The following is a 22,532-nucleotide window of genomic DNA, read 5'->3' as shown; positions in this document are numbered from 1 at the left end:
CAACATTTAATGTTACATATTATAATTATCTTTATGTATTAAAAATAGTATTAAATATGTAAATATAACAGTAAATTGCAGTAAATTCAAGATTCTGTCTGTCAGAGTGAGAGAGGGATGTGGTTCCGATGAAAAAGGGCGAGTCCAGTCACTGACCAGGCTGCACTTTAATCTCATGTAAAGCTTTCAAAAACCAGAGGATTAACAGTGACATCCCACATCATGTCAATCATATGCCTTCAATCTCACTTCCTCATTGCGCCCTGCTATGAATTAAAGAGCGCGCAGTCAATTTCACCCTATGAAATATTCAACGACAGTGGGCTGTGCGCTATCTTATGACGACATTAAGTTCAACTCATTTTTGTTTTTAACATTTGAGACATTTTAATCAAATAAAATACGTCTCTCAAAGAACGCTTGCTCATAAAACTTTTAAATTAAACCTTTCCGTCTTAGTAGGAGTCTGACTGTGAAGGGATAGTGGAAAATGAACCTAATAACACCCGCACAATGATCCATATGAGAGGAAAGTCCACATCTAATTAGTGATACCTTATGAAAGCATTGCGGCCATAAAGCCAGCCAGAATTATCTTCCCTTTGTTTATGTGTTTAATTGCCATTTTAATATTGGTTGCTATTGACCGGTCAGTGGAAGATCTACAACCATGACGCAGGTTGTGAATGACGCACGGAATGGGCGTTTTTTCCTTTTACTGAAACACTGCAAAAAACAAAAAACAAACAAACAAAAAACTACTAATGCAACGTTTTGCTTAAACAAACGGAAAGTTTCACTGAAATATATTCGCCTCAGTGCACAAATGTGTTTATTGCAGGGAATAACACCCTTGAACACTCTTGAACACTCTTAACACTCTTGAAATTGATAGTAGCTACTCTCAACTTGCAATAATTTCAGTAAACAAAGTAAGGCCATTGCTCTCACTGTGTTATTTGTTTGTGGAAACTAATTTGTGAATTTTGAGAGGTTGCAATGAATCAATATTAGAAAGAAAAAAAAAAAAGAAAAAAAAATATATAGACTCTCCAAGACAGTACCATTTCTATTTTTTGCAAATGTGTTTATCCATAGTAGCTTACATGCTGACTGGGAGGATCATTTGTCCGAGTTCAAATTGCTAGATAGATAGATAGATAGATAGATAGATAGATAGATAGATAGATAGATAGATAGATAGATAGATAGATAGATAGATAGATAGATAGATAGATAGATAGATAGATAGATAGATAGATAGATAGATAGATAGATAGATAGATAGATAGATAGATAGATAGATAGATAGATAGATAGAAACAAACAAACAAATAAATAAATGCGGACTAACTAGAAAGCGAGCATGCGATCATAATGTCAAGATACTGTATACATACCACTGGGTTACAGAGTACAGTGCCTTATGTTGTGTTTCGTTAAACACGTTCAGTCGGCCGACGTCACCACGGTGCTTTTAATATGAAAGCTTTAAATAAGAGAACTATGGCGTAAATGACTACAGTTCATAGATGCGATAGCATCTGAATAATTTGCAAGTAGCCCTCCAGCACTGGGGGGGGGGGGGGGGGGGGGGGGGGGGGGGGGGGTCCTGAGGGATCGAAAAGGAGTTGAAAAACATGGACATTTTTTACAGTGTCCTCCTCCTCCTCCTCTTCCTCCTCCTCCTCCTCCTCCTCCTCCTCTGTGCAGACAGAGGGGGCAGGTCTTGTTGTAGTGAGCTTCTATTACTGCTCTGGCAGGTGATGCTGCAGCTCACACGGGGCTTTGAAGTGCGTCCCGGCTTATCTGGTTCTAATTCCGGGGAGGTGACCTGGTTTCAGCACCGCGGCTCGTCAACAGCTCCGGAGAAACGCGCAGGTTTGCGCGCAGCCCCTCCTCAGGAACCTCCGACAGCGCGGCCGGTCAGGAGCGGCACACGGCGGCCGGAGCTGTCCACACGTTCAGCACTTCTCCTCCGGAGGACCGCGGACAGCAGCAGGACGACACCAGGGGGTGGGGGGGACATTTGGCTCCGGGAAAACCTCTTGACCACAGTTTGATTTCAGCATGGCGTCAAATGCCTTGGCCTTTTTGCGCTTTTGATTGTAGTGAGCCAGATCTCTGCCTTCCCCACACCGACAGCCTCCAGCGACGGTGAGTACAAGTGCATCATGACAGTCCAAAGCATTTACAAGGATTCCCCTCTGTAGGAATATTAGAATAAACGCTTGTTGGAGGCTGCGCGACTAATTCAGCATAGAGTCAAAAACAAAAAAACTTGAGCGCACATGGCACACTACTTCATAATGTAATTAAAGACAGTTTGTAATAGAGTATGCTGATATTTTTGCGTGGTGTTTTGGAAGTTCGGAGCTAAAAAAAATCCAACGGTGAACCTGTTGATTAAGAAAAACGTAGCGGAAAACCATGTTGTGGAAGTTCAGCCCCAGCTCAGCTGTGACTGGCTTTAAGGCCGCTTGTGGTCTATTTTCGCTGCAGTTTAATCTTTTGTTTGATAATCCGATTAAGCTCTGCCTCTGCGGTGGGGAGTCGGGAGAGCAGGAGCGCATCACATCACGTTAGGCTGGGAATCATACATCTCTTAGAATTGCATTCAACAGTCAATCCAGTGTGTTTCTAAATGGAATGACAGCAATGTAGAATTGCTCAAAAGCTCTGTGCACTGTGAAGTCTTTGTATTGAGAACGTTTTTGATCAATTAAAAACATCAAACCAATACCTAATAGGATAATCTCCAAACAATCATGAATAAAAACCTAATCTGGAGTGACATTTGTTCAAAATCTGCTATTAAAAATGCTATATAATTGCATGTGTTTTTCTCTTTTACAGATAAAACTGTGCACAACAGACAGTTGACAGAAGAGCGACCATTACAAGAGCAGGTAAACTCTTCATTCTGCGTGTCAGGGAATTAATCTTATCATCCAATTTCCGTTTTTAACAGGGTTTATGGTCACTTGTCAAACAGCCAAGACATTGGCCCAGCAAACATCACTAATCAGAGTTAATATCCTGAGTGGAAATGATTTTTGTTAAATGTTCGTCATTTCCCCCAGATTGCCGAGGCGGACAGCGTGAAGGCTGCAGTCCAGTCAGCGGGTAAGAGGAAACCGTATTGCCAATCAATTAATGACTTTACTTCCGCCTGCTGAGTGTATCCATGCTCCAGCTTTTCATGCGAAACGAGCTACATCTGTGCTGAGGAACCATCATCGTTAACACTTTGCATTTGTGGCTTTTGGCGACTCTGTCAGAGAGCAAGCAATCTCCTGCGGCCCAGGATGTGGAGTCGGAGCAGGAGCGCGATGACTTTACCATGCTCAAGTCACTGGCCGATGGCCAGAAATCGAAGGAGACCACAGAAGCCTCTGTCAAGAAGGAGGATCAGTACATCCCCGATGAATCAGACTCCACCAAGAGCCGACGGCTGGCGGAGGACTACGACTCCACCAAGAGCGGGATGGACTACGGCAAGTACCAGGGTATGCCCTGTAACAGCGCAGACCGTACCAACACGCTGGGTTTGGGCCTGAATCCTTCTGATCGTGACACCTCTGCCTCCACCACGCATCGACACAGGCAGGCCTCATCCCGCGTGCTTCTGGCGGCCGGCTGGCAGGCCGCCAGGCAGACATTTTAAGAAAGAGTAGGCCGAGAAAAACACGTGTGTGTATATGGAGGGGATCAGCAGAGACAGAGAATCAAAGGCAGCGACACGTGAACGCGAGGGGAAAGATTATCTCACTTGCAGACGGTGCAACGCTCGTGCATTAGATACAGCGCCACCCTTTCATGTTTTCCCAAGAGACACAAGTTGTTGGGTGACATACGATGAAGCCCAAAGGCCTCCATTTCACCCGAATGCTTTCTTGCGATATATTTCAAATTCATGCATCTCCATCTGTTCAGACATGTGCATTTAGTCACGGCTGATTTCCTGAAAGATTTCACCGTATGCACGCGTAATCTGATCATCAGCGCAAAGCAGCTCTCCGAGCGGAGGTGACTCAGACGCAAAACGCTGAGTGCTCCACTTCATCGATTCGGCGAGTCAGTTCGGCAATGACAAGCGGCTCTTCAGATTACGCTACGTCTAAATTTGGCACGGTCTTAGGTATCATTTCTTATTTCCTTCTCGAGTGATGCAAAAATAGTCTGGCGATCTGAAGGGAAAGAACATCGCGGGTGATTCAGTCTGTCAGAACGTGTTCCGGCGCTGCTTATTTTTACTGTGTTTGGACCCCGGGATGCAGCGGGGGATGTTATGCAAGGATCAAGCTGTAACAATTGCACTTTTTACTCAGTATCACAGTTATAGATGTGCTGAGTATGAGGAAAGAAAGGGCATTTGTAACTCACACGTCTTTATCCATTTAAGGCATGGGAGAGAGTTCACATTGATTATCTTGTAAAGACAGAAACACCGGAGCAGCTGTCTGTTGCATTAAGAGTCAAGGAAGTATCTTAACTCTATTTTGTGGGTGTTACTAATGTAGATTAGTACGATGAAGAGTACATTCAAGATATCCAGTCTAATCTGTTAGACTTAAAGCAATACGCACAGCTAATAAGTGCTTCCAGTCAATCTCTGACCATGGACATATGTATCGTCTTCGATCAGATGACCCAGAAAGCTTTCGTCAAGTTGACGGCACGCCACTGACAGCCGAAGACATCGTCCAGAAGATTGCAAACAAGATCTACGAGGAGGACGACAGAGGAGTCTTCGACAGGATCGTGTCCAAACTGCTCAAACTGGGACTGGTGAGTTGCGAGTTTTCTGCTCTGAAACGCTCTTCAGTCCCGCACAGCAGGCCGTATGACATTTTCTCAGCAGGAATGTTCTCTCTCTCTCATTCTCCCTCTGCACTGCCTGTCTCCTCACGGGGAGATGAGGAGACGTGTGAATTGTGCTGCGCTCCATAGTTTTGCCTGGGAATGACTATTTTTGACACTCAATAAGTAGTTTGGAGAGTTTGACGGGGCTCAGTATACAACGGAGCGAGAGTTACAGACCGTACTCGCTGCACTGCACAGTCGCAGCTAACAGAACGTTTGTTATTCCCATTTCTCTTTGTGTAGATCACCGACAGTCAGGCGGATACTCTGGAGTATCAGGTGGCTGAGGCCCTCCAGGACCTCATCACCAAGAACGCCAAGATCAACGAAGTTGAAGACGCCGAGAGCAACGACCAAGAAACCAGGGGGGAACAAGATGACCAGGGTTCAGATACAACCTCGGTAAAAACCCTCAAATGAGTGTCTTAATCATAACAAACAAGATGGTGAATGTAACAACAACAACAACAACAACAAAAACTCTCATTTCCAGGACACTTGGGAGCCACCGAGACGCCGCTACAATGACGAAGAGGAGGACGTGGATGAAGACGACGACGAGATCGAGGACGAGGCTGAGCGGGATGCGGGAGAAAGGGGCGATGCAGCGGACGACGGCTGGGACAAAGATGCCGAGGAGGGCAACGAGGTGAGCCCAGAAGACGGACTCCAGGACCTGCAGTACTTCCCAAACTTCTACCGCCTGCTCAGGAGCCTCGATTCAGGTGAGAGGCACGGACCCGGAAGTCACCGCCACATTTCACATCAGCGAGACACAAGAAATCACTTTCACAGCGTCTTCAAGATTGAAGGTCATCGTGATGAGTCACTGCTTGCTTTATCTATATTTAGCTTTTTTTTTTTATTTTCCCCCTATACACACGCACACAGAAGTAATTATTTATAATCCAATTATCCAGACCCCCACAGTGGAACAGCATGTGGCTCACTAACACCACGGTAAGCAGTTACCTTTGCTGAATGTTGTTTGTGAGTTCGTCCTCTGCTGGGCTCTTGCAGAGAAAGACACTCAGGAGCGAGACACACTGATCACCATCATGAAGACCCTGATTGATTTTGTGAAGATGATGGTGAAGTACGGCACCATCACACCAGAGGAGGGAGTGTCCTATCTGGGTAAGAAATGATGATACCTTTCATTACCGTGCCTGAATGTAAAGCATAGAATTATATTGGAAGAGGCGTCGCTGTCCTTGAACAGTGCCACTGAATGTATCTGTGAGATTGGGAAATGATGGCATACCACTGTGGGTGTTTAGTGTGTAGTAGTTTGAGAAAGTCATTTTATCCCAAGGACGGCTCATTATATTTTTTTACCATCTTTTCAGTGGTGCCAGGCAATTTCGACGGCATTTGAAAACGGATGGAAAATTTGTCTCGTCAAATATCTTTGAAAATCACGAATTTATCTTCCAGTGTCATGTCACCATTGTTTCATGATGTCCAAAATGGCTATTCTGTTCAGATCTGCAATATCTTCTGTGATTTTTCAATACAATCATCACATCTAATTTATCTATATTTGTAGAAATGTCGAACATTTCTAGAACATTTATGTTACAACATATTAGTCACATGAACCAGCATGTATGTCTTTCTATATTATGTTCTATTTACATCCAGTCCACTAATATTCCCTTATCAGCCGATGCAGTGGTGTGTGACGCCCGCACAGACAGATTAGTGTCAGGGCCGCCCTGTTTAACCAGGTCATTTTCTTTTATGGCTGAACATCACATAGTGGGCAGTGGAAAGTTCAATCACCTGTAAGGTGCAGCTGTCATGTCTGTTTGAACCTTGGGGAATCTCAGTCCAAACATGTTTCCCTTTTCTTTTTCTTTTTCTTTTTTTTTAAATGACATTCAGGCTCAGACAGGAAATACTGAAATAATACCCTCTCAAAAGAAATATTTATAAAAATCTAAATGATATGAAAGAACAGGGGGGACATTTTGAGCAGCAACATTTTTTTGTCATTCTGGTTGCCACATCTACAATTCTTATATCTGTTTACATCGCAGATATCCCGATATAGAATCACAATAAAGTGATTATGTTTTATTATAATGATGGCTTGACGTACGTATGTTGGCTATGACGGCAATGATCAAATTTCCTTGCGAGGTCGCCAAACAGCAGCTGGTCATCGCTGTGTCCTGAAGTGGAACAAATGACCGACGCCGACGTAAAAGCGCCACAGATAAACATGCGTGTACCATTACACAAGACGTGGGTTTCCAAGGCAACGCCTCCGGCTTTAAGTAAAAAAACGGTCGTGGTGAGATAATGGGATGGAATCCCTCCATCGCCTAGCAACATGTTAATGTCATCCCCTTCAGGCCACTTTACCCCCCCCCCCACCACCACCACGATGCTCCAGTGAGTCACCCAGGTACACGACTGAATACACACCGCTGTCAGTCAGCTTTTATCGGCCAGCGCGTGATGCAGGCCTCAAGATGGAGGGAGACTGAGTGGAGGCGGAAGAAACGTGTGTGTGCATGTGCATGTGCATGTGCATGCGCATGTGTGTGTGTGTGGGGGGGCACACGATGAAATAATGGACTTCCACTCTGCCCAGGTGGGAGGAGGTGGCTTGACTAACAAGAAAGTTCAAGGGAGATTGAAATGGTTAGATAATGGGAAATAAAATGAGGCTGCAGCGAGCGCCGACCACGCAGGAAATTGCAAAGCTCCTCGATGCTCAGTTACGGTGATGAAGTCGGGCCTTCCCGCCAGTCCTATTATTTTGGAGTCCTTCAGACAACAATGAAAAGATGCTCGATGTCTGGATCCAATTTGGAGGAGAATCAACTCCTCACGACTAATCCCCAGCTCACATTTTCTTGTTTGTTATCTTTATATTGGTTTTGCACAGAGTCGCGTTTGTGCTTATTGCAGGAACCAGAAGATGCAATTCTACCAAAATAGATATCGTTGTACAGAAAAGTCGATTTGACATTGAGTAAACATGCCAAATATGGTCTGTAATTCATTGTCAAATCACTTAAGCTGAAATGCAGTGTTCTTAAAGTGGAGGCTGAGATATTTATTCATCTTATCAACCTTCACAGTAACAATGTTTGATATGCAACCGTAAATACTTAAATCATCCCTACTGATGCAATGAAAAATTAATAGTATGTTCAAAACCATCTAATAAACTGGAAATTAGCGATTGCACTTTGACACAAACAATGTATTTTCAGCTGATCTCGGGCGATGGACAGAACATCTGTTTGCGATATTTTAGAGGATAACGCTCCTGCTGTTAATCCAGCTTGGACTATTTGTTCCATTAATCCTGCAGTGAAAACATCTTCATATATCCTCAATGAGATTTTTGTCATTAAACTGTACCATTTATGTCAACAATTTCAAAGCTATTTGATTTGAATTAGTTGATTTAGACATATATTATAGATTTATCAATAACAAAACTGTGACTGTTATCCACATAAACAGATATCTATTATTTTACTGATTAAGTCTGTTGTTATATTTAATTACCTCTATAATGCATAGATAAATCACTGAAAATTATGATTAAAAAAACACTCAAATACTTATTTTCATACTTCTGAACCCTGTTTTTATGAACGAGATGAAGCCCTTTTCTTAACATAATCAGCCGTTGAGTCACACAGGCACCAAGTGAGACTTTCAGACAACTCAGAGGCTTTTTATTCATCATCTGCACAGTGACCAGGGAGCACGATGCAGACATAATCTGAAGTAAACGTTTGTCCCTCTTCATTCGCCTGCAGAGAACCTGGATGCGATGATAGCCATGCAGACCAAGAACAAGCTGGGCAAGACTCTGGGGCCTCCCGACTTCACCCTACCCACCGGTATAAAAACCCCACAGCCTCTCCCCACACACATGTCAAAGATAAATAAAATTGTTGTGACACGATCAACTATATTAGATACAACCTCAGATTGTTGGGTGAGCTACTCAATAAATCTGCTGAGTGTTTTGAAGATTTCACACAGATTTCTCAGTACGGGGTTCAAATATCAGACCGCAGCCAGAAGGCTTTGCTCAGCATGATTACTGGAAATAGATGGGAACAGCTCGCCCGTCTCTGCTGGAAGATGCACAATCTACCGGCCTCTTCTCACTAAGATCACCGGAATGCAAAGTGTACCAGCAATTTTCTTATCTGAGGCTCAGCATTTTCTGAAACGTAGCCAACTGGTTACCCTGACAGGGAACCAATGCTGATCTTTACCAGGATGTTCTATTCTCTGCATTTAACACAGTCCATCCATCCATCCATCCATCCATCCATCCATCACTATACCTTCATCCCATGAAATAATGGGATTTTGTGAAATATTATATTATTTTGTGTATTTATTTCCTCCATACCACTTGGTTACACATACAAATCACGTAATCAGCAAAGACCCCCCCCCCCCCCAAAAAAAAACCCCTCTATGTATCATGTTTGGTAGCCTTTTAAAGCTCTGTGTGCCAATGGTTTGCTGCAGGGAAAAACTTGGACGAGGATGACAACACCAAGGCCGAGGCCGCCAAGATGCAGAAGGAGTACGAGACCCTGAAGGACTCGACCAAAGAGGAGCAGCCGCCTACTGAGACCAGTCAGTCCACAAGACAGTCTGATGACCAGCACTGACATAACGCAGATATACACTACTTTGATATGATACTGATGCATAGTTTGATATGATTTCACCATCTTGCCCTTGATAGTTTTCATGAAGAAACAGCCTTTTTAAATGTTTTTGTTTTTTCACAGTTTTGTATCTTTATTTTAAAGTTTTGTGTTTTTTTGTGTCAAATAAACATGTCATTCAAAAACATTGAATTCCCACCACATCGGTTAAATGGAGCACAAGCAAGCTTTTCTCTTCATGTTAGAGCTTCTGACATTGATTTTTTTTTTGTTTTTTGTTTTTTGTATTTTTTGTTTTGTTTTTTTCAACTCAGCAAGAGAAACAAGATAAAAACAACTCAGTGGAGACCGGGTCAATCATAATTAGGTCTCTGAACTAGGCCAGTCCAATAACACTCAGCGGAAGGCTTGTCTGCCATTATGCTGTGTCCCCATCCACACCACTGTACTTGCTCATCAGTTTAATCCCCACGCGGACATGTACACCAAGAGAAAACAAGTTGGAAGAGCTATCACAAATGAGGATATTTGTTTTCAGCAGGAAATTAACAGAAAAGAACAGAAGCATGTTATAACTGTCCTAAAAGATGGCACTCACACTTAGAAATCTTTTAAAAGCAGAAGCAAATGTTGACAAGCTTCCATCACAGACCTGAGAAAAATCTGATTTATGGAGCTTCTTGGATTTTCATCTATTAAACATAATTAATCTAAATGAGGTCCAGAAGCAATATGTGTCATTATTTGCTCATCTGATACAAAATTTAAATGAAAAAAAGAGATTGTGTCATCTTTTCCAAATACACAAAAACCTACTGAAATGCATCCATGTCTTTTCTATAATGCGATGCCGCCTGCAAATGTGTCTCCACTGCTACTGTGAGGTCAATAAATATAACATACTTCTTGCTTTAGGAATTTTTTATGGTCTAAATAATAGATAGATCCTACTGGATGGTGGAGACAGTGGATGTAGCAGATGGATGGAAAGATAGAAGGATGGCAGCGTCGTACTCTGCTCCTCTGAGCGCCCGTGTTCTGGGGGAAAAAAAAAAAAGTGAATGTGAATGTCTGAAATGCAAATTTTGGAATTACAATCAGTCATGGAAATTCTCGCGTGTCCTCATCATCGTTTTCTGATTTATTTATTTTTTCTTTGCTTCAGATCATCCCGGCAAGTCGGAGACGTATCTGGAGGCCATCAGGAAGAACATCGAGTGGCTGAAGAAACACAACAAAGACGAAGGCAACAATGGTGAGATGAGCTTCCTCATTAAAAAGCAGATAAGAGACACTTGAAGCAGAGGATCGTGTCGATGTGTTCACATCTTATGGAACTCATATCTACAAATTACCCTCTCCAATCTTTGTTGAGTTTCGGGAGCGAGACTTTTAAAAAAAAAAAAAACTTCCACACCTCATTGTAGCGGGTCAGGGTCGGCTCAGCGAAGACGAAAACGCTGGAAGCCTCTTTTAGTTGGCCTCAATTTGCAATTTAAAACAGAGAGGGATACCAGGATAAGACGCTTCACTCCAGACTTCATGAATATGGATAGTCTTTAATGAGCCCGTCCTAATTGCACTTGACACAGCTGTCTTGTACAAAGACAAAGGTCTATTCATGCACTCCCGCGTACTTCTTCTTCATCATTTATGTCACATGTATGTTTGCATCCGAAAAAGGGACATAGTCATTGATTCAGCACTTGCCCTTTAACTCGCTCATCATTCACTATTATATTAAAAAAAAAAAAACCTCCACGCTTGCTCGGTGCTCACTATCGCATCTTTATCTTTGATGCCTGTTCATCTTTCAACAAGCATACAGCACGTGAGTGTTCATTTGTATTTACTGCCTTCTGCGAGCAGCAACTCTCAGCAGTCACAAAGAGGCGACCCAGAAACTGGCCCCGTCTGCAGAGCTGTGAAAACCGTGGCGGTTTGACACGCAGCAGCGTATTCATTTACGCTGCCGTCGAACTCGCCACACTGTCAAATCAATGCCTGGCTTTGCTTAATTAAGCAGAAGGGAAATAAATGCTAATGAGTTTGCCACTATTGAGGCCATCCGTCCACCGGTGATCGTCATCTCAGTATCGGACCGAACAACAACCAGCGCCGCTCCAGATCAGTGAGAGTCATAATAAGTGTTCGTGTTCAGTGGCTTGATTTAATTCGGGCAGCTGAAGCACTGGGGGTAGGGGGGGGGGGGGAGAAGAGTAAAAAGGACTGACGCTGAGCGCAAACTGCTGAGAAGGAAAGAAACCAAAAGCAGCGGGGAAGTTTTGTTGGACGCTCGTCTCTGACCTTGCTCTATATAGGACACTTCATTGGAATTCAAGTGTGTGGGGCGGTTGTCCGGGACAACCGGGGGGGCCTCCCCGCCTGCCTGTCAGTGGCCCGGCAGAGGAGGCATGAGTGATAATGGTGCAAGAAAAGCAGAGGCTGAACTCTCTCACAGAGTCAGCACATGGCCTCAGGATCACCCGATTTTCTCATCCAGGGACTCGACTAATATGACCCACAGTCGGTACACGCTGTTCGAGCTCACCTTGGATGTTATTAAACCACTCTGTGACTTTATTTTTACTTCATAGGAGCCTGAGAACACAAAAAAAAAAAAAAAAAAAACCTTTCAAACAAAGAGCAGCGTCATAGAAACAGAGGGAGACGGGGGCCATTTATTGTGTTTACTCTACCAGAACGTTCCCATTAGAACAGTCTCAGCAGGCGTGAGCATGTGTGGCGGCAGAGTCCGTAAACGTGTGTGTGTGTGCGTGTGTGTGTCTATGTCCTGTACGCCTACACGCTCCAGAGATTAGCCAGAGGGAGCAGATGGAGTGCGAGGCGACATCCTGGTTTTGGCTGTCGGCTCCTCGGCGCCAAGATTGAGAGGAGTGGTGCCGCCTCTAATCATGTCCCACTAATCCCTCACGCACGCCATGTTTGTCGTCTGTGAAAAAAAAAAAAAAAAAAAAACGCGACCGCTCTCCGATCTCCCAAACCGCCGCTGCTAGAAATGTCATCAGGAAGGTGCAGAAGTTGTTGCGTGACTTTTTGGCTGCCCTTTTGATGTCACTTTTTTTTTGGGGGGGGGGGGGGGGGGGTAGTCAACTGGAGCAGATTGAAGCGGCGCTGCAGCTGTTCACCTGCTCTCTGAAACTCATCTGTTTCCATGATGGATGATACAGATTTAGGTTGTGTTCTTCTCTAAATTTAACCCAAAACCTTTTTTTTTTTTTTTTTTGCCTGCTGATGTATGCTGCTTTGTGAAATGACAGTCAACCTGGGAGCAGGTGGAAGCAAAAAAATCTATCATAAAAAAAATAAGAATAACAATCTTTTCTTTATAAAGGTGTTTTATTTCAAAGTCAGTTGTGTTTTGTTTTTTTTATAGCATCACTCTGATCTTTTGACCTTCTTCTGAGGTTCAGACAAACATGTCCTGATCTTAATCCTCCTCGAAGCTTGTTTGGGTGCCCCATCTTAAGAAGATAGTGTTTAATGTCTGATCGTTGCTGCCGACCATCAAATCCTCCAGATCTCTTCTCTTTTTTTTTCTGATTGGATACCTGATAACAAAATATCAATATTTCTGACACCATGTGTATGTTTTTAGACAGATTCTCTTGTTAAAAAATACTGTTAATCAAACTCTAGTCACCATTTTAAAAAAACAAATAATTTGAATATGTTAAAATCAACATTTTTAAGCTCTCCAGGCTTTATTTCCTGTTGATTGGCATAACTACTTCTTCCACATGTGACTAATGATGTTAATAAAAGGGTTAGGGGGGAGTTTTTCCTTTCCACAGTCGCAAACAAACCTGCTTGCTCGTGTGGATATGTTGGGCTTTTCTATTTTCTCTATAAAAGCACATTGGAATGACTGCAAAAAAACAAATAAATAAATAAATAAAAGGGTTAGGGTTAGATGAGTAGGTAGGAAAGAACACCGTTTTCTTCAGAAAAAATATCTTTACCTTCTTGAAATTTTTAGTTTTTTTAAAAATAAAGTATTCTGTATACCAGCAATGGTTCTACTTACAGATCAGGAAAGAGATCACAGTATTTGTGACTGCCAGATTAAAAATCGATCACTATGCCTCTTCTGTGCAGATTATGACCTGTCCAAGCTGAAGGATTTCATGGACCAGCAGGTTGATTCGTATATCGAGAAGGGGATCATCGCCAAAGATGAAGGCGACACCATCAAGAGGATCTACAGCAGCCTGTAACACCGTCACCGCTCCCAACCAACTCCTGGCCTAAAACACAAGACTCTGACTCGGAAGACCTCCCATAAAACCCTGAATGTTTTTTGTTTTTTTTTTCTCCCCCCATGGCATGGTAAAATATATACTATGTATTCAAACCTACCTGCTGATGGAAGCTTATTTATCTTTCTAGACATTCTCAAAATCTAGCAAGAGAAATGATTTACATATACTATCATCAAAATCAAGACGCCCGCTTTAATTTATTCCTAACAGATGACTAAATGATCTTATTTGCACGCCAAGATAACCACTAGACTGTCACTAAGATCATCACACATTTTGACTTCTTTGGAAAATGATTGTTTTTGAGGATACAATGCTGTAGCTTTTTCATAACTGTTTCCAAATCCTTTTTGCATTGCATTATATATCAAATTATGCTCACTATCTGTAACCTGTCTTAGCCTATTATACTTGCTTTTCCCCCCCTTCGGTGTATGTGTAAAACCTTAATGTACTCTTGCTTTTTACTTTACCAAAAAATATATTTGTTGGATATCATGTCAGTGCTCTATTTTCACCTGTACCGCTCTGCTTTAATCCATCTGGAGCCCACTAGGGGGCGATGTCTGAATCATGAAGTCTCTGTGCATTGTCTCTATGAGTTCATTTCCATCTTATGTAGAGACAAAAGATGAAGTATTTTTAAATGTAAATATTTGTGATTTTTTCCTAAAGTTGTAAAAGCAATTAAAACATTGCCTTTTCTTTACCTGTGTACTTAACTGTCACAACGGAAGGAGTGGGACAGGCGTCCACGAAATTAAAACACTCAACACGTCTGGCTTAAATTACACATTTTATTCTCCCCAAATAAAACTGATATATTTTAAAAGCACAGTAAAACAGCTGGCCACACACATAAATAATGCATTCACACTTAAAAAAAAAAAAAAAAAATAGAGCAGTCCCTTTTGTTCACAAAGAAAAGACAAAAGAAAAAAACCAAAACAAAACAAACAAAAGCTTACGTGAGGCAAACAGGACGTGTTTGAAGGCTCGAATCCTGCTTGTTGGTGAGCTCGCGCGGGATAAACACTGACGAGGAAGGCCTGGATACAGTTTCCAATGATCCTATTCTAGGAGGAGATTTAGAACATCAGAAGCGGTTAGCGAGTCTAACGAGCTAATCCCTCTGGGAATGCTTAGCGCTTGGCCGTGTGAGGTGCGACGCGTATTGCAGCAGGTGGGCTCTGTACAGGCAGCAGAAGATGGCGGCTGGACGGGCACGTGTTCTGAAACGCCATTTCTTCCAGGCAGCGGGAGGAAGGAGGAGGAGGAGGGGGGGGGGGGGTGCGTCGCCCAGTAAAACCAGAAGAATACGCTTCATATTTGAATTTCGATAAATGAAAAAAAAAAAAAAGGCAAACATGACACTTGTTCAACGTGGTAAACACAAAAAGGAGGAGGAACAAAGAAAACCATAAGGTCGTGGTAGTGCTCGTGGGCCCCGGCGCTCCAGAGCTTCAGGTAAACAGACTCGGCCTTTATATCTCCTGATATGACGTCGCGGGTGCCGTGTAGTCCTCCTCATTGCTCCTGCAGGACGACAGAAAGATAAACAACCTCTTTAACAGGATATTCAACGTTGGGGAGAATTCGGCTCGTTCTGCTTTTACCTGTTAACTTTTACCTTTCAAGATGATGATGATAACACACGTAAACTTGGATATAGCGTTCTGTTATGTTGACCGAAACTGTGGTTACATTTATAATTGTGATCTACTTTAAATTTGTTGTTTTATTTTAATGTTGCTGCCAATTATCGTCATTTTAAGCGCTTCAGCCATTTGAACAGTTTTGGCCACTTTCAATATTACCGTTTTGTCTTTTGATGATTTCCGCCTGCCTATTGCAAATAAATGAGTCGTTTCTTCATTTGTATTCATCTATTCTTAGTTCACAGAGATGCGACGCTCAGCAGTGAACGGGAACAATGTCTTTTTTTAATTTGAACAAATAACTATTAGATTAGTCTTATTAGTCTATGTGTTCGCTGGATCTGCAAGATGAATCAAAAATACTAAAAGCGCCAAAAGGCCAGTACAGGGTCGCTCCGCACTGTAGCCTGTAGACCGTGCTCGGAGGCCGTACATAAATTTGCTTTAATATACATTTGATTATCCACGTCCATCAATTGCAAAGGCGTCCTCCAAAGAGCTGCGTATTAGCTGTTCGGTTACTTTAACCGCTTTGTTGTCTGCCTCCCACTGCTTTGCTGGTCACCATGGTGTCAAGGTGAGTGTCTGAATAATGGATGATCCCAACATTGTTCTCGGTCACAGCCCAGGGCTCATCCGCTGAGAAAAGAGCCAGCCTGCAGGAAAATATATCACAATCCTGGGACTCATCATATCTTTGACATCAATTTGTAATATCATGCACTCTCTTCCATCCTCCGTCAATATTGGAGGAACAAAAACAGATTTAAAGCTGCTGTGACTGTGAAATAAAATAAATAGACAGGAAATCAACATGAAAAGTCGTAACTTTAAACGACGGGAGGATTTTTTTTTTTTTTTGGTGCTATTTTGTGACACAGCCGTCTCTGTAGAAGCAGCCAGAGGGTAGATGCAGTTTTAAAGCAGCTAATTAATTAGACGATCAATAAAGATCAAGAAAAGGTTGCGGCACCGGCGCCCGATGATACAAGTGCAGAGATTGGTCGGTTTGCTTTCATCCTCAGTAGAAAGTTAAACAGGCGCGCTCGCCCGTGTTTGCTCTGAGACCGAGTGAATACGAGCGAGCAAAGCGTCTGTTTGCCTAAAAGCACTGCGGCTCTACGGAGGACAGAGGGCACAAAGCTCAGCTCTGCCTCAACTCGCTAGGTAAACAAATTAAAAACTTTTGTCTGCTTAAGGCTTTGTGGAACAACATGGGGGCGGGGGCGGGGGGGTCACACCTTCATTTGGGTCGGGCGGCGTTTGCATTCACTTTTGAGACCGGATTTCACGCAATTACATGAGCTGCTGGTTTGGGGGCGCTGTTGCCCGAAAAACAAACACTTGACCAGAGTTCGTCTCGTAAAGAAGAAACGCAGCTCACCGATTGGTCACGACCGAAACCGGAAGTCACGCCGCTTTAGCCCATGGTGGCGAGGCAAGTTAGCTCGTGGCTAATGGTCAGCCACAAACAAGCGCGATATGTAGTTTTCACTACATATCGCGAATGTATTTTCAATGTATTTTCGATATCAACGTGCACGACATGCATATTCGCAAAAAGACGGACTGCAAATAGCAAGGAAATTTATCCCAGTTCAATCGTGCACTGCAAATTCAAAATGTCAGCATTTTAAACACGACAGATGAGTGTGATTAGTCAGAATTAACTCACAAAATATGTGTGATTAATTAATTTACTTGACGGATGAAAACTGAAGGAAAAGGACCAAAAGTAACAAAAACAACAAACTCTGCTGGTGGAAACTGCTGACGGACACGTGAAAACACCAATTTAAAAAAAGAAGAAGAAAAAAAAAAAGACCCAGTACAGTCACAGCTGAGGCGAAGCAAAGAGCGCCGTTATCTGCAAGTACAAATCTCAAAGCACAAACACATTAACCTCGATACCTTAAATGTATATATTTATCACAGATCATCGTAATCACACTACATAACAGCAATATTTCATATTGCAGGTTCACCTTAAATCATGCGGTCGTAGTTCTTATTGAATAAAAGCTGGAAATGTCGTTGCTCTTAAACTCGACTCGCTATTTTATACTAAAAGGTTTAATGCTAGATTTTAAAAGTCACCCTGAAGCTCACGCAGGGAAAGAAACTAAATCGAGGCTGCTGCAATGAGGAACTGTGGTTCCCATTCTCAAAATAAAAAAAATAAAAAAATTTAAAGCATTATGAGCAAAAGCCCTGCTGCAGGGCCTGACGTGGAAAAGCAGAGTGTCGGTGCTGTAAGTGTCAGACGCAGCGTGACTCAGTCTTCACCACCTCATAGTGCCGACGAGGCCACTGTGAATGGGCGGCGCGCCAGGGTGAGGGCGAACCCTCTACTACGACTCAGAAAGACACGCACAGGCCTGAACCCGCCGGCCAAATCTCCCGCTAAATACCTGCCTGTTGCATAACGCAAACATCTGACGAGTGCGGCAGATTGGGAAGAGAGAGGGAGAGAAAAAAAAACAAAAAATCTGATTCTCGTCTTCGATGCTCAATTTTTTTTTCTTTCCTGCTGCGTTTTCCTGCAGAAAAATCACACGAAAACTCAATTGTCTACATGCATTGTAGAGAAACACTAACTTTCCCCAAACATCTCCAGACACGCCACATTTAAAAAAAATTTTTTAGCAACATGATGTTTGTGTGTTTTAACTGTCGAGCACTTTGCGAACAACTGTTCTTAAAGGTATTACATAAATAAACAAAGTCATGTTGAGAGGAACAATGACATCCGCTGTGAATTACGAAACTTTTTCAACGTCAAAAATTACATCCCGAAAAAAAAAAAAAGTTTGTACTTTTTTCAGGTCTGTTCGGCCCATTTTAGTCAATTCCAGGCGACTAAACCGTCGATACAAAGGAAGCACATGTGCAGATAATATCACCAAAAAAATTATTATGAACGTTCCAAGCAACTGCAACGTTCTGTGCGGCAATGTTGACATGTAGTGTCCAGGTTTTAAAACAACACTACCTGATAAAAGAAGCTCCTTCGCTGGATTACAAGGGCTTTTTATGGAGGACTGTTTAAGATGTGATTAGCCGTCAGCTTTTTAGTATTTGCACAAAAAGCTCTTCAGCCATCAGCGCAAGGAGTTTTACGCACTGTGTCCTTCGTTTTAAATCATCGGCTTACTTTTGAGGAAGCCGATGATTCCTCATCTTGACGATTCCGCTTTTCTTTCATGGGTAACAAATACATCAGGTATAGAGTAAACAACTGATTGTAAACGTGTCCAAGTCCACCGTGGAATGAAGTTCCGCTTGCATTGAAAATGGCGTGGGGTTTTTTTTGCACTCAGGAAACATGACGGTGCAACCCTGAAGTTGCGGTTAATCAAATATAACGCCGGGAGGTTAAAAGTTGCCATCAGCGTGCACCATGCGAGTCTGACCAAATGACCTGTCAGGCCGCGACTCTAAAGCAGGGGTGAGGGTGAGGGTGAGGTGTGAGTGTTGATGAGGACTGGGATTTGTCAATAAAACATTTTTTTTAAATTAGCTGCTGTTTGTTAGTATTTTACTGGGCATTGCAGTGCTTTTAACAATTGCCGGATACAGAACACAACAATGAGACCTGAGCTGATGCATTAGTGGTGTTTAGTGTTTTAGTGAAAGTAGAATTAGCATCAAACTAAAACCCGAGGATGCAAATGTGCTCTGGAGTAAAATGATGTTTTAGAGCAGGAGTGCCTGGAGGGCCAGAGTCCTCCGGGGTTTAGCTCTCTCCCAGGTGCAGCACAGCCGGATTGCAACGAGGGGCTCTTTTATTTGGCTTTTTCACAACCTTGGTGATGACGTCATCATAAGATTCTGCCATAGCAGGGAGAGAACTAAAACCTGCAGGACAGGTTGGGCACCCCTGCTTTAGAGGAAGTCGTCCACTCGGATCAATTTGACGTCAATGGATTCAAAAGGCTGGTCTGAGGCGTTTCACACATCAGCACACAGAGAAAAGAAGCAAGCCTGCGGTGGACTGCGGCGCGGCGTGGCGCGGCGCGGGGCCTCACCTTACTTCCTCTTCTTTCAGCCTGCGAGCGGCTTGTTTCGACTGCTTAATCTGCAAGTCCAGTCTGTGTAAGAAGTCTTTGGCTGATAGCTCCTCGGGCTGCGGCGGAGGCGCCGGGTCCCCGGGCGGCGGGGAAGGGGGCGGCGTGGGTCCCTCGATGTCCCTCGTCACGACGCACGACGGCGCCCCCGCCTCCTGGCACGCCGGCTCGCCGTCCCCGTCGGGGGACTCCAGGGAGAGTCCGTTAAATATGAAGCGCTTCTCCGACAACACGGGGATGCTGAGGCTGTTCTTTAGGAAGATGCAGTCGTTGCTGAACAGCTTGTTGGCCCTCTTGATTTGCTCCATCTGGGATATCGGGGCGACAGCAGAAAAGGGGCGTCACATAAGGATGACACCTTCGTGCATCACATCTCTGATTCCCGGGTCGTAGAATCACTCGTCCAACACAAAACTAGTGAGCGAGTAAGATTTTAGGCAGGAATGCATTTAGAAAATGCTAAAAGCGTCTTCATGAATATATAAATAAACTGACCGCAAATCAATATGGAAAACACAGCACCCTTTGCCTTGGAAAGGTATTTTTAACATTGTTAATTTCTTCCATACCGCCTCATTTTACAACTGGAATGTGCATCTGGTGGTCAATTATAAATGTACGTTTACTTTTCGTCCACGTGGCAGAAATACTTCCTCGCTCTGTTCGAAGCTTTCTGCGTGTTTTTTGTTTTTTTTTCCCCCTGACTGGAGAAGCAATGCTGAAACAGCATCTTTGGATAGAAATGTATAGTTTGTCCATCGTTTGGAATCGAAGTCTGCCAGCAGCAGTACAAATTCCAAGGGGATTTAAAGAAAAATACCACAGTTCCTTACGTTTACCTCCCCATCTTGATATAACCTGAAGTATTCCCAGGCAAATATCGAGTTGCAGGGTTGGCCGCTTCCATTCGTACTCATTGATTTAAAGCAGTTCACGAGCTGCTGTGGAAACGCTTTGTTTTTGTGGTGCAAATTCTAGAACAAACGTGTTATCGCCTATCCATTCCACCGTCCGTGAAGGAGGGGCTGTGGAGTCGGTGCCCTTTGCTTCACTGATAACCAAATACCTCGGTGAATCAGGTGTGCTGGATGAACTGCTGTCGTCTGGATTCGGTTTATCTGTAAATGTTGTGTGCAACAGTAGGTCACGTGTGTTTTCTTTCAACTTTCTTTCTTTCGGCTTGGGTGTGTGCTTGGTACCAGAGTGACCTACGAATAAACATACTGGAGAAGAACAATAAGACGCCGTCCACCATCAGGGTGCGATCGAGCTGGTGACCAGCCTGAGGAGGAAGAGGAGGTCCCAGTGGGACTCCCAGCATGTTACAGGCTCCTTGTTCACTCACTGAATAGGAACCCAAGAGGCAGTAATAGTGAGATAAACAACGGCAAACCTTTCATGAACACAGCTTAGCGCCGCTGCTCATCCCACAAATGCATGTACCACAAGTGCTAATTCACCAAACTCAACGAAAACTTCAGCAAACAAGTGTTTGAAGAGGACACATCAGTGACTGGAGTGACGCTGGCCTCGTGTTTTGGTTCGGCTCACTGATCCAGTCAGAAGATCATCAACACTGATCTCTGGCTCCACTGTTGATTGTTTATCAGCCGCAGCAGACGAGGGCCCCGATCTTACCGTCACACCGTATTTCAGAGCGATGCCCTGCAGGGTGTCGCTGTCCGCAACCCGATGCTCGATGAATTTCTCCCCCAGGGAGGCCGTGACGCTGGCCGTGCTGCCGTACGACCGGATCTTGGTCCGGGCCAGGCTCTGGGACAGTTCGCTCTCGGACTCGGAACCGGACCTGGACCGAGGGAAGATGGGCTGGGTGAACCGTCCTCCTCCATCCCGCATCGGCAGGACGGGCGAGAACTCCGCCATCTTCTTCTGGCGGATCGGTAGTGAGGAGGGCGGCCGCCTCCGTGCGTCTCCGGGCTGCGCCGGTGCAAGTCGCGGTCTCACGGAGTCCCGGGCTCAGGCGTCGGGAGGCTTCCCATCCCGGGTCACGGTGATCAGGTCGGCCCGGGGGACCACAGGCAAGTTGAGGGGGTCACCGGCTCATCGGGGGGCTTTGGTCATACTGGTGCCGGACACTGGAGGGATCTGCGACGTCCATTGACGTTGAGGACGCGGTGACGTCACGCGAACGTCACCAGAGCAGGTTCCGTCTGCGTTTCAAAATAAGTACTGACATAAATACTTTGTGATCGCTCGAAGCACAAAACTACTTCTAAGCGTTCATTTAGAATTGTCTTTGTTTTGTGTCCCTTTACGGCATGGGGGGGGGGGGGGGGGGGGGGGGGTCAAACATAAAGTCCGTGGGCCAAAGCCGCAGGAAGCACTAATCCGGCCCATTAAAAGACCAATTTGAAAGAATTAATTGCAAAGAACTCATTGATTTCTTTTAAAACACAGATTTGTTGTCCAATCCAATCCAACTTTGTTTGTATAGCACATTTAAAAACAACAACTGAGATTGACCAAAGTGCTTCACAGTTATAAAACAATAACAATAACATAACAATATGTTAGTTTAAGCAGGGTAAAAAACAATGTCACAATTTTACAGTGTCAGTGCTTAACTAGTACTAAAAGCCAACCAGTACATATTTCTCTTGAGTTGACATTTGAAAGACCCCCAGATCTCCTTCACCCCCGCATTTTTTAAGAACAGTCGATTATAGAGAGCCAATTAAGAGCACTAGTGCAGTCAACTAATTGACCTGCGTGGCTGAAAACAGCAATCTCATTCATACATACATACATACATACATACATACATACATACATACATACATACATACATACATACATACATACATACATAGTACCTAATGATAAAATGCATCAATGAAGATAATTATTTGAGGTGAACTGGCAAATAAACAATATTACTAGTATCAGAAAATGTAATTAAAAATTGTGTGTAATCAAATCACTGACAACTAAATAAATGTCACAAAGACCCCAAATGTTCTGAGCAATTGGGCT

General features: G+C 43.6%; 2 protein-coding genes across 2 annotated transcripts; one reads left to right on the top strand and one right to left on the bottom strand.

The window, feature by feature from the left end:
• Positions 1-1,807: 1,807 nt before the first annotated feature.
• On the top strand, positions 1,808-14,522 carry scg3 (secretogranin III). The gene is made up of 12 exons (XM_080512408.1): positions 1,808-2,157; positions 2,857-2,909; positions 3,084-3,126; positions 3,282-3,497; positions 4,649-4,791; positions 5,110-5,268; positions 5,360-5,591; positions 5,887-6,003; positions 8,655-8,738; positions 9,385-9,495; positions 10,696-10,785; positions 13,650-14,522. The coding sequence occupies exons 4-12, from the start codon at positions 3,344-3,346 to the stop codon at positions 13,766-13,768; spliced, it is 1,209 nt and encodes a 402-aa protein (XP_080368534.1). The 5' UTR covers positions 1,808-2,157; positions 2,857-2,909; positions 3,084-3,126; positions 3,282-3,343; the 3' UTR covers positions 13,769-14,522.
• Positions 14,523-14,624: 102 nt separating this feature from the next.
• lysmd2 (LysM, putative peptidoglycan-binding, domain containing 2) lies at positions 14,625-21,622 on the bottom strand. The gene is made up of 3 exons (XM_080501791.1): positions 21,177-21,622; positions 19,500-19,846; positions 14,625-15,349 (listed from the first exon to the last, which is right to left on the bottom strand). Exons 1-3 carry the CDS (start codon positions 21,420-21,422, stop codon positions 15,298-15,300), a joined length of 645 nt encoding a protein of 214 aa, XP_080357917.1. The 5' UTR covers positions 21,423-21,622; the 3' UTR covers positions 14,625-15,297.
• Positions 21,623-22,532: the final 910 nt, after the last annotated feature.

This window comes from Blennius ocellaris (genome assembly GCF_963422515.1).
Source record: "Blennius ocellaris genome assembly, chromosome: 1".
In the NCBI taxonomy this organism is placed as follows: domain Eukaryota; kingdom Metazoa; phylum Chordata; class Actinopteri; order Blenniiformes; family Blenniidae; genus Blennius; species Blennius ocellaris.
This window is presented reverse-complemented; position numbering and strand designations above follow the sequence as displayed.